Consider the following 12432-nt stretch of genomic DNA (forward strand, 5'->3'; position numbering starts at 1 on the left):
AGCAGTTTATTGAGGCATGAAAACTCTTAACATGAGCTGTGTCAATGAACACGCTAGTCCAATTCAAAGAAAGGCATTAACTTCAGCTGAATAATATGGATCCTCCTCACTGAAGGGAAGATCTGCTCCTTCAGCAAATCGGCTTGAGCTCAGTAACTCTTCGACTGCACCGTCAAGCTAAATGTGTTGGATTTGCCACTGCAATGAACTCATTATCCCTCTTGAGAGCGCTGATGCATGCTGTAGTATGTTTACGGCACAGTGTTACTGTCTTATGCTTTCTGATGTTAATTGTTTTTATTTTTTCCCGTTTGTATAAGTAATAGATTATGTATGTGCTGTAGTGCCTCTGAAAAAAAACCCAAAATAATAAAATAATATTTCATTTGGAGGCCAAAATGACTAACACATGTTTCCACAGGCAGTGCTTGTTCTATTCAAATATTTACGTTTACAGTCAAAAGTAAAACTACTTGGTATGTACTGTTCATGCAAACTCAGGCATGTAGTGTAATGAAATCTTTTCTAAAAGAAAAGATCATTATAGCAGTAGAAAAATATAATGTTTCAACAAATATAATTGCCTTCCAGACCCAGCTAGGTGTAAACCTCTTATAAGTACTGAGAATGAACAGTACACTGACAAATCTCATAAATTTCTTTTCCGTCCTAAAGATGAGTTAAATTTGAGTGTTTCTGAAACAGAGACCAACGGTTACAAAGAGCTGAGTCATTTTAGGGCACTCAGAAATGAGGAATTGTGGGTTCAAATCCCAGGTGAGACACTGGTGTTGTATCTGCTCTTGAAAGGTATTTCAGTCTGTAGATTTAAAGGAAAACAGTTAAATAAATTAGTAGTAATAATGAAAAGGCAGAGTTGATTTTACTGAAAAACAATTTTCCTTCGCTGCCAAACATGGTAATCAGGTGCATTAGCAACATGTGGGCCTGTAATTAATTCATTGTGAGACTGAAAGAAGCTTAAATGTAGCAAAGTACTGAAATACCAGGGGGCAAAATGATCACTTCAGAATGTAACTCAAGACCCAGATTGTTAAACGGGTTAAAAGAAAGTAATGGATACTGCAATGAATCACCTGGCTAGACATCAAGTGAAGCATATAATGGGTGGGTATGGATGAAACCACCATTGTGAAAGCTCTCATAGCTGAATGCATTAAAAACTGAGAGTTGTTTAACACTGCAGATGCCAGCAACACATTTATCTGTTGTAATAGAAGTGTAATGGGAACACATTGGGTACTAACCTGGAGTTTGGAAACAGTTTGACCAAATATTTCAGTTTTTGCAATGTAGTTAAAATACTATACACATACAGTAGTTCTGTCCATTTTATCTAAGATTATTTTACTTTTATTGAACTGCGTATGACTTATTTTGTTGTTTAAGCAGGAAGGGAAAATACTTTGCTAAGGCTTTAAGCAAAAATGCACAAATTCACTGAATCAAAATGAAAATGGATTATTTAAAAAATGTTTCTCAGGCATCTTCAGTAACACTTTGTCAGCCTAAGCTGAGTGCTTTTCTTGTGCTATGCTGTGATAATTAATAACGTGTACCCAGTATTCTAACAGCAGTAGGGATAGATGGCCATTTTGCAAAGGGCGTGAGGCAGTTCGATCAAGACACAGCATTTAATAAATGGATCCAGTAGAGGGCAGTAATGAACTTCCATCAAAAAGGAATAGGGCTATTAAAATTGATCCCAGCTGCTGAGGTCTGAAATTATGAGGGGCTAGAGAGAAATGTTTGTATACAGGACATGTTTAATTTAAATACAAACTGAGGGACTTGCAACAAATACTGTTAGACAATAAAGGTGGAACTGATGGTATATTAGACTTCGTATTAGTGAAAATGTAATATATAGCCGATTTTTCTGAAAGTGGTTCTTCATTGCCACATTTGGGAGCGGGACTACCATCATTAGTGGGTGAATTACATACATTGGGAGTCACAGTATTTCTGTATAATTAAATATATAATTTAATTTAAAATGTATTTTTATTGCTTCCCTGTTACTATCTAGAGGCAGTAAAGCTAACACAAACATCTAAATGTACTTTAGAAGCAGTCTCTTTAGTCTCAATGCCTCTCATAGTCTGTTTACATGTGAAAGACAGACTTCTCTGACAGAGCTCTGTGGGCTAATCAGGTAGGACAAAGCCCACTCTGAGACATTCTCTAGGTGCCAAAGCAAAAAGATCTTTTGAGCATTTTCCTTGCAGTTCTCCCGATTGTCACAAAACAAGCAGGGTTGAGTTAAAAAAAATCCTTGAATAAGTGTCCTACAGATTTCCTTAGTTGATGATGTTTTGCATGCCCTGTGTACTGGTGTCACGTGAAGAAACTGGGTACTTGAGTATTATCTCGTGTTGCAAAAATTGTCCATGAAACTCACATCAGTTATTTAGCAGTTTAATTGATGCAATTAATCTTCCAATTGTAATAATTGAATGAAGATTGTCAGCCAATTGCCTCTCATTTTTAATAAATGCTTAGCATTTTTTATTTTACTGTTGTGCACAAACATGCCCCAGGCTTTTTGTTGACTGAGATTCTTTTTGCTTGTCCGTTTTTCCATTCTTCCTGTCTGATGTTAAGAGAGAGCCAAAGGCTTTTAGTGCTCTCCTGGCTTTACTTTTCTGTACAGTGATGTTTTTCCAAGGTGATCTGCTTTCAGGGAACATGGCTTATTTGAAAGACCTAGCAACCTTTTCTGTCATTATTGCAGTAGATTAATAAACTGAAAATCTCATAGTTACAGCTCCATCAGAAATTAATTTCCGTTCTCAGAGTCAGACATTTGGATGTGATCAGCTACAGTGGGTATTTTCAAGATTATAAATTGCCATGATTGTCGCATGACCCTTCTTTCATCTTTTCCTGCTGATCCTTTTTCTTCTTATTCCTCTTTTTTCCATTTGTCTTTACACTGTCCCTTTCTAATTTCCACTTTTTTGGTTAATATCATGAATATTATTGTTAACTTGAATACCCACTCTTTAGTGCTTAAAAGTGATTTGCCATCTTCACACGAGTGCTCTCTCAATGACTGCTTGTGATGTAGTGCACAGGTGTTCACATGCCAGAAATGGTGACTCAGTCTTAGGAAAGAGCAACTCTTACCTTCACTTTAACAATTAACAATGGAGGATTATACCTAATTTGTAAAAATGCAAGTTATTTTTTACAAAGTGCTTCTTTCAATTAAAGGCAATTTCCTTGACAGTTTTTTTTTTAAGTACCTGGATTTATAAGGATGCTTCTCATTTTTACCAAAGGCCTCTTTTTGTTCTTTGTCACACAACAAGACCAACAGGCTGTCACAGGTCCTTTAAACAGCTAATCCCTTGCAACACTTTCACCAAGAAGAGCTGTTAGAGTTGAGGCCATCCCATTTCAGCCAGGCTTGTACTAGGTCAGGATAAGTTGGACACATTTCCAGGGATCAGGCTTTCTTAGAATAAGAGATGCTACTGCTTTCTGCCTAGAAGCAATTTTAGGTTTAGTTTAGGTTGATCATATGTACATTAGTTTTTTTTTTTTATAGATATCTTCATCTTAACCATGAATTACCTCTTAGGTGATGCTCTTTACATCCCATGTCAATTCATTCATGTTTTTCCAATTCAGATTTTATATATAGTACACTGTTTTCAATAAGGGCAAGTCTTCTTGTACAGGATCCTTGTTCAAACCCTTGGGACTGCTACTGATTCCCTGTGTGTTACTGTGAGCAAAGATGCAGGCTGTTGGTGTTTATTGTGCTGAGTTGCTTATCATTGTATATCTACCAAAACAAACAGTCAAATTTGCTTGGGCTGTCACACAATAAAAGGAAAGTAAAATAGTTAAGGGTGGTTTTGGATGACTTAGACAATAGACTGTTGAAAAATATAATAAGGTAATAACATTTGGTGAATGGTTGCCTACAAGATATTATTCTCCTGTTTATAAACTGTATGCTCATGTTTATTATATTAACTGACACGTACACAGTTGGTGATGACCGCTCAAACAATTTAATAGGAACACATGATAGAAATAAAATAAATAGAAATAGGCAGGACAACCTTACACTGCTGAACTAATTTAAATGCATAAAACAGTCAGTTACTTCCAGACTTCGAGTAACAGTCCAGGGGATTTACAAGAAATAAAAAGCAGTCAAAATAAGAAAAAATGTAGTAGGAATATATAATAAGTAAGAAAAATACATTCAAATATTAGTATATTATTATTATTAAATGTTAGTAATACATTTAAGCATTAAGTGTTATAAACCTTTTTTGAATGTCATTGCTAACTGGAATGTATTCAAATAATGGTTTTATTAAACAGATTTCTGTTGCTGATAAGTTTGTCTTAATCGAATTAACATGGCGCTCCAATCTCAACACAGGCAGGGTGCAGAAAACATGAATAGAAGTGACAGCAGACTCAAGACTGAGGTGGCACAGCTTTAACGGATCCGTTGTGTGTACGTGGAACAGTCTGCCAAACTGTGCTGTGAGAACGCAAGAAAAACCTTGACGACCCTTCTAGTCCAATGAGATGGCCCAAGAAACCTGCCCCTTTTTTGTAACTGTTCATATTTTGACAGTATGCTCTAAAGAAAGTGGGTAATATTTTTTGGAGCAATATGAAGGAAAGGATGTGCTGTCCCCTTCTTCTTCAAACACTTTGTGTTACCTTGACCAGATACATTAATATGTCTATTTTGTGCCCTTTGCAGTAGATAATAAACTAAGGCCCTGTTTGAACTGACTGTGGTGCAGTAGTTCCTGATTCATAGTTCAATGTTTCTAATTGGATAGAACTATCATCTAAATATAATGTATTATTATTGTTATTATTATTGTTATTATTATCGTCAGTTCTAAATTACCCAAGAACTGGAAAACCAGAGAGAAGATGGAGAAGACAAGAGTCTGTGGCAACAAGTATTCAAACAGACCCCAGAGCTCTGCTAAACCCATGCCATTGGCCTCTAATACACATCAATTTAGACTTCAAGCCACTTGATCAATATGATTAGGCAATAGAAAATGACTCAAGAGTTGGTTTTATTTAATTGGTTGCATTGAAGAATGACATCTAGGCTTATTTCAGATCTCTGTGTTTAAGTCGGGGGATGGTGCACCTCCTTTTGTTAGCAGTGCCCCATCGATCATAGTGGGATTAAGGCCTCTGCAATTTGTTTCGGGGCGCTTTGGCCCCTTGCGACAGAGGACAGCTCATCCTGTCATCACATCATTAAATAGTCAGGATCCTAAGGCTCTGAGTTATAAATTAATGTGCATAATTTATTTTGCTTAAGCAGAAATCTATTGTGAAGTTAACTTTGCGATGCTACGACTAACAAAGTTGAATAAATGAATCTGTTGCCCTGTCTATTCATCTTTCTGACTGCATCTGCATATTTATGTATTTTATACTGCTTATTGGGAATGCTTCGGAGTTACAGACCTTCATGCAAGCTGAACAGTGGGTTAACGCGTCATTACATGTGACTTTTACTCTCCTGCTTTTCTATTGCTTATTTCACGTCCTGTTGTACAGATCTGTCTGAATCTATGTGGTGGCTTAAATATGTACACGTTATATTGCTTCGGATATACAAAAAAATAATTATCAGCAGCAGCTTTTAAACACAAGTGTTTTGTTGCAAGCATTCAGAACCATTTGGAAAGGGGTGTCTTGTGTTTTTTGTTCACCTGCAGTAATCTTCCTTGTGCCTCTCAGGGTATTCTATGTATTTTTAGTCTTACGCCAATTGTGTACTGATTTCCCGTCTTTAAATGGACTGGACAGCTGAAACAATACATATTCTTAATGGTATTGTCTTTCCTGTTTTACAGGGCTTTTTGGGTTGTATTTTTAATTTCCCGAGTTATAGTGAGCATCTGTTTCAACCAGTATTTGCCAACAGTGAAAGATAGGTGGAACGTTTTGTCCACCCCAGTTTATACATCATTACATAAAGCGCCATGCTTCACGATTTTCTCATATTTCTTTCTCTCATAGTGCTCTTTTCTGGATAGTTGCATGTTATGAAAGGAAATGGTGTGTAAAAAATCTCCAGAAGATTTATGATGTGGTTGTTTTATTAGTTGAATATGTCCCCTTCATGCAACGACATAAACATAGAGGCTTGCCTGACTTGCTAGGGTCCGAAAATTTAATTCTTTCTGGGAATTTAGGTTTTGAAAAAGAGGATTTTCCCTGGGGCTGGAAGCTGCTAAAGTTGAAATTAAAGAATGTTATGAAGTAAAAGTAAAATTAAAGTGGCATTCTGATGTCATGTTGCACTCCCCGTCCTACACACAGTTGCTCCCATCATAGTCTCACCTGAACATGGTCCTGCTAGAATAGTTAGGTGCGATTTCACTGCACATACTTTTCCTCATCCTGTTGAAGCTGTTCCTGTGGTTTGCAGAGGCTGGCTGTTTCTGGGTTTCCCAGCAGTTTGTCTGTTGTGTGTATAATGGAGTTGGAGTGCCCTCAGTTTGTTTGTAATATGCACAGCTCAATGACAGAAGTGGTAACTACAGTAGTGTGTTTATTGACACCATAGGGTGCTCCATAAGAAAAAAAACAACCCTTTTGCAAGTGTTTTTCTCTTTCAGGGGCGAGCACTGTTGCACTGGGCATGTGACCGTGGCCACAAGGAGCTGGTATCTGTGCTTCTGCAGAACAATGCTGACATCAACAGCCAGGTGAGTCTCAGACACTTCAGACTTGCTCAAGTTTAAACATCAGGTGAACATGAAGGGTGCCTTCTGTTTGATTTCAGTGGGCTGTGAGACATTTCTAGTTACAGATGCTGTGTTTGGGTATGAAATTTGTTTTTTATTAAAACAGGCTATTTTTTTATTTAAAGGATTTTGAATAACCACAAATATATGTATACTGAGTATGTATACTCAAGATTGTTTTTTTCATCAGTTTGATTACTTGATCATTCATGACTGACTGTGATACACTGGAGTGACTTTGTTGTTTAAGCACTAAATCACCTCAGTAGATGAAAGGGTTGAGCGCTCACAGATGATGAGGTGATTCAACCTGTTGAATGTCAAATATGGTCAATATCAAGTGAGAGTCCATATACCCCATTTATCGATATAGCACATTCATGTCACAAGTATGTTGGAATTTTTCCAGTAGTGGACTCAACTCTTCTTTAGTGATGAATCATATTTTTGTGCAGACCTCCTTAATGAACAGTAATTGTGGAATACTACTATGTCATGTCTGTTGAATTATGTCAATGCACCTGCTACAAAAAAACTAATTTTCATGATAACTTTGTGAAGTTGTTGACGTTATAAGTGATGTAAATCACCAGTGTTTTTGAAAAATGTTCAATTGTATTGGAGAGGTGTACTGTAAGTCAGGACCATCTCACTTTGTGTACTTGTCTGTATCCAAGCTTTACTGAGAGCTTCTCTCTCCTTGTTTCTGAATAATACATTTAAAAAAGAATGTATGCAGTTTTAGGATTTTTTAAAATTCTTTAAAAAAATTTAAGTAGGTAGATTTTTAACCTTAGCTGAATTTAATTCTCACATCCATTTGAGAGTGTGCTCTGGCTTTGTTTTAAGCTGAGCAATACATTGAGAAATTAATGAGTTGAGTGCAGGTTACTGCTCAAAGGTAAGATGGATCAGTTTTAAGTAATCAGGCTGAATTGCTTGTGTTATACAATCTACATAATCACAACATTTATAAATCACTTTCCATTCAGTTTTAACCTCTTCCTTTTGCAGGATTTCTAGTCGGAGTATTATTACCGTCTCTCATAAAGGAAGCAATATTAATATTGTAATCCCCACTACTGTTTAATATAATGATATTCCAGTTTTTTTATGTATGAAATGTCACTGAGATTCTGCTCTGATTAAAAAACAAAATAGTCCTGATCCATTTAACCCTCTCCTTTATAGTGGAGAAATAAAGAGAGCATGGTGTAGTTTAATATGCATCCTTCTCCTCAAGGTGATTATGTAACTGGCTCTCTTTTATAGGTTGGTCATCCATAACTGACCATGCAGAGTACAGGAGTCAACTACATTATATTTTAAAATAACAAGTCTCAAATTGTTGTTAACTCACCTTTCAGGGTTCAAACCTTAGCCAAGTCATTTTTAAAAACTTGTTGGAATAGGATTATTGGAGGAATAGTTCTTACACCTTAAGCACTCTTTAAATAGGTTGTGATCGAGGATGATTGGTCATTCATTATAAATGGCTGGTGATTTTATGGAATATTTTATGTCATGCTGTCTGGGGATGTTGTGTATTCAACAGCTTGCACAGTATTAACCAGGAGTAAAAAAAATCAATTTTTGGGGAGGCTTTCTGTTCTTTATCCAATCTAAGCAGTCAATGAAACAATTAGTCTAATTATTTTCTTCATTAGGCAGATAAAGGAATTTCTCAGTGTCTTTTACAGTTCATTATATACAATTGATTACATATACTAAGTAAAAAGTAAGAAATATCCTAAGTTAAATTATGGTTATGAAACACTTTCAAGCCAAGTTAGAATTATTAGCTATTATGATGTGATATAGACTATATACAGTGCTGTCCCAAAGTACTGGGACAAGAGTTCAAATTCATTCATAATAGCTGTATACTCAGGAGATTTGGATTTCAAATCACAAGATGAGTATGAGACAAAAGCAGAGAAAATCAATTTTTACCTATGTGTATTTTTATGTATAAATGTTGTACTGTTACACAACAGCAGCACTTTTTTTATTCAACCCCTCACAATTAAAATGAACATAAGTATTGGGACAAATGGGTTTACAAGTGTTTCTTATTGCCCAAGTGTTACACGTTGCGTACATTTCGCTCACATATAGGAGCTGTGAAGGTTTAAGGAAGGAAGAGGTCTTTTGAAACTGCTTCTGAAGTCTTTCACTTGAATTAGTCAGCAAGAACCAATATGAAGACCAAAGAACTCACTATGACAGAAAATCAGGCCAGGAATCTTGGCAAAATCAACAATCTGACAAAAAAATCCTAACAAAAAGGAAACAACTGGAAGAGTCAAGAATAGGCTTAGAACCGGGTAGCCAATAAAGACAAATGACAGAAAAAAATAGTGTGGGGTTACAAATCTCTAGTACCACAATCTGCAGAATATTTAATCCAGAAAAATTCAGAGGGTGTACTGCAAGGTGTAAGCCCCTCATTGCCAGCAAGAACAGAAGAGATTGATTGGAGATGAGCCACAGGAGTTCTGGAACAAGGTTTTATAGACAGATGATCAAAGTGATGGTAAGGCTAAATTGTGGAAGAAAACAGGTACAGCCAATGACCATAAGCATACCACTTCCTCAGTGAAGCATGGTGGAGGGGGCAGCATGGCTTCTGGAACAGGCTCAGTGGTCTTTATTGATGATGTAACTGAAGATGCCAGCAGAAGGATGGCTTCAGAGATAAACAAACAGATCTTGTCTGCAAATATAAGAAAAAATGGCACCAGACGTATTGGGCGGCAGTTCATTATGCAGCTTGATACTGACCCGAAACATACTGCACGCTTAACACAGGAGTTCACCAGACAGAAAAAGTGGAACATTTTAAACTGGCCAAGTCAGTCAATAGATTTGGATCCGATTGAGCATGCATTTCATTTGTTCAAAAGACTGAAGGCAAAAATTCCAACCAGCAAGCAACAACTTAAAGAGGCTGCAGTTAAGTCTGGCAAAGCATCTCAAGTGAAGAAACAAAGATTCTGGTGATGTCAGTGGGACAGAGGCTTGATGCACTTATCACAAGCAAGGGATTTGCAACAGAACACTGACTTTTTCACTTATTTATATATTTCCACAACCCTTTATATAAAGGAGTAGTTTCCACTTGTGCCCTCTGTTTCATTTTTCCCTGTTCGCTTCAGAAAGCCTCTGGGTTGACTTTGAGGATGTTGAATACTTGGGAGGCATGGTGGTACAGTGGTTAGTGTGGGTGCCTCACAGTGCTGGGGCCTTGGGTTCATTTCCGCGGGTGCTATCTGTGTGTTGTTTGTATTGTCTCGTATCTGCTTGGGTTTCCTATGGGTGCTCCTGTTTCCTCCCAGAGTCCAAAGATGTGCTGGTAGGTTAATTGACTTCTGGGAAAAGTGGCCCCGCTCTGAGTGTGTCCACGTTGGTGTCTATGTGTCCTGCGATGGAAAGGTGTCCCATCTAGCGTCTATTCTGCCAAACCATCACTGATCCTGCATGATTTCATCTTTTGTAAATGAGTAGGTATTTTACATAGTGAATGAAGGATATCCTTAATGCCTTTTTACAGTTTGTGCCACAATGTTTCCATGGTTGTTCACATGATATTGTTGCCTGATATAAAATCTATTACATTGGATTACTTGAATGTACCATGTGAATGATAACACACATGAGTTCTGATTTTATCCGAAACCTCATTTACAAACAACGATTTGATGTTGTGGACCAAAACTTGTAATTTTAATTAGCATTACCTTGTCTAAATTCTAAATCAGGGTTGTGTTTCCAAATGCATTCAAAATATTTTATTTTGTGCTCTTATATGATCAAGTGGTTAGTTGTATTCCATCAGGACTATCCTATTGTTTTTACAATATAAGCTGAAGATATATAATATAATATATATTTATTCTCTTTGTACTGTTGGATTAAAAATGAATAATTGTTTGATATAGAAGATTAGAATGCCCATCAAAACTCTGAAATCCTGCATACATACATAGATTGTGTATGTATAAATACACATATAGTTTAGAGAGTAGTGCCAGAATCGAAATAATAATAATAATGTAGTAATACAGATGTGAGCGTAATGGTATCAAAACAGTAACATTAAGCACAGTTCCAAAACCAAAAGCTTTAAATATAGTAAATAAAAGGACTTCCAGAAGCATGACTTAAACATTGAATGTCTCACTGAACAACAGCACAAAGCTCCATGAGACAATACCATGGAGTCAACTGGGCTTACTCATGAGCAGACAATACCTTGTGCCCTTGTGTGAATACACCAAGGTCATTATACATTGTGGGTATTGGATATTGAAATAATCTGCACTGACCCAGCCACATGGTGTTGAGTAAAGGTGGAAGTGATTTATTTTTAATTTCTTGATTGCAAAAAATGATTGTAGTAGAGATTTTTCAGATTCAATTCACTGATTATTTACCACCCAGCTTACAGCCTTTGCGTGTATTTGCATATCTAGTCACGCTTTCAACATTTTCTCAGTGGACAATACATGGTTTAAAACAAAAAGAAACAATGGACAGGGGCAAGGGTAAGGTATGTTATTGCTTCATGGACACTGCAGGACTTAGACCTCTGAACGCTTACTGCTTTTGTAAGAGCACAGAAAAATTATAGGTGAAGCGATTCTTTGTCTTATCTTACTTTCTTACTGCACTTTATCTTATGTTCTATACGTAGTTACAAATGTAATTAATCACTACTTTCAAGTCCGTGTTTCAACACTGACTTTTGGCTACAATCACCTAGGTTAGAGGTGGAGATTGGTTGTCATTAAGCAAACAGTATGATGCTGCAACAGATGACAGCCTCATTTTCTCATGCCCGCTGAGTGTACTGATGTCTCTAATCTGCCTTACACTGACAAATAGCTTATTATGGTGGTTAGTATGTGGGTAAAAAAGCTAATGCTAGCAGCTCAGTATAGCTAGTTTTCAGTATTAAGTGTGGGAGATGTAGTAATGTTTTTGGTAACATTCAGTGAGTCTCTTTTTCTGGTAAACTAAAGTTCACCAGCTTTTCTGTGAAAGGGTTTATCTTCCCTTACAGAACAGGACTTTACCTTCTACCTTCAAAGCATTATTTTCTACACTGACATTAATACCATTATTATGTTAGAAATTAGTTTTAACCCTCTACCAAAAGCCTCAGACTCTCTCTCTCATCCTAGCGTTAATCCCGCATTAGCAGGGTCCGCTTGTCGGCACGCCCGTCTCCATTTGGTGGTTTGAACCAAATCTTTGAGCTGACGTTGCCATTAAATGCGACCGAGAATACTCCAACCAGCGTGTAGCTCCGCCTGCCGTCAGATTGGGGGGGGAGAACAAAGTAATGTATCCAATTCATAGAGGGGGATTACTAGGAGGAATGGGAAATTTGGCCAGGACGCCAGGGTTACACCCCTACTCTTTTCGAGAAACACCCTGGGATTTTTAATGACCACAGAGAGTCAGGACCTTGGTTTTACGTTTCATCCGAAAGACGGCGCTTGTTTACAGTATAGTGTCCCCATTACTATACTGGGGCATTAGGACCCACATGGACCACAGGGTGAGCACCCCCTGCTGGCCTCACTAACACCTCTTCCAGCAGCAACCTTAGTTTTTTCCAGGAGGTCTCCCATTCAGGTACTGA

At 37.2% G+C, this 12432-nt stretch overlaps 1 protein-coding gene across 3 annotated transcripts in view; it reads left to right on the top strand.

The window, feature by feature from the left end:
• The window catches only part of LOC102688387 (acyl-CoA-binding domain-containing protein 6), a 69620-nt gene that overhangs the window by 35483 nt on the left and 21705 nt on the right, over positions 1–12432 (top strand). For all 3 annotated transcript variants that reach the window (XM_069194298.1, XM_069194297.1, XM_069194299.1), the window contains one exon: positions 6654–6743. In XM_069194298.1, coding sequence (XP_069050399.1) covers positions 6654–6743 — 90 coding nt within the window. The remainder of the gene's footprint in view (positions 1–6653; positions 6744–12432) is intronic.

This window comes from Lepisosteus oculatus, chromosome 9 (genome assembly GCF_040954835.1).
Source record: "Lepisosteus oculatus isolate fLepOcu1 chromosome 9, fLepOcu1.hap2, whole genome shotgun sequence".
Classification (NCBI taxonomy): domain Eukaryota; kingdom Metazoa; phylum Chordata; class Actinopteri; order Semionotiformes; family Lepisosteidae; genus Lepisosteus; species Lepisosteus oculatus.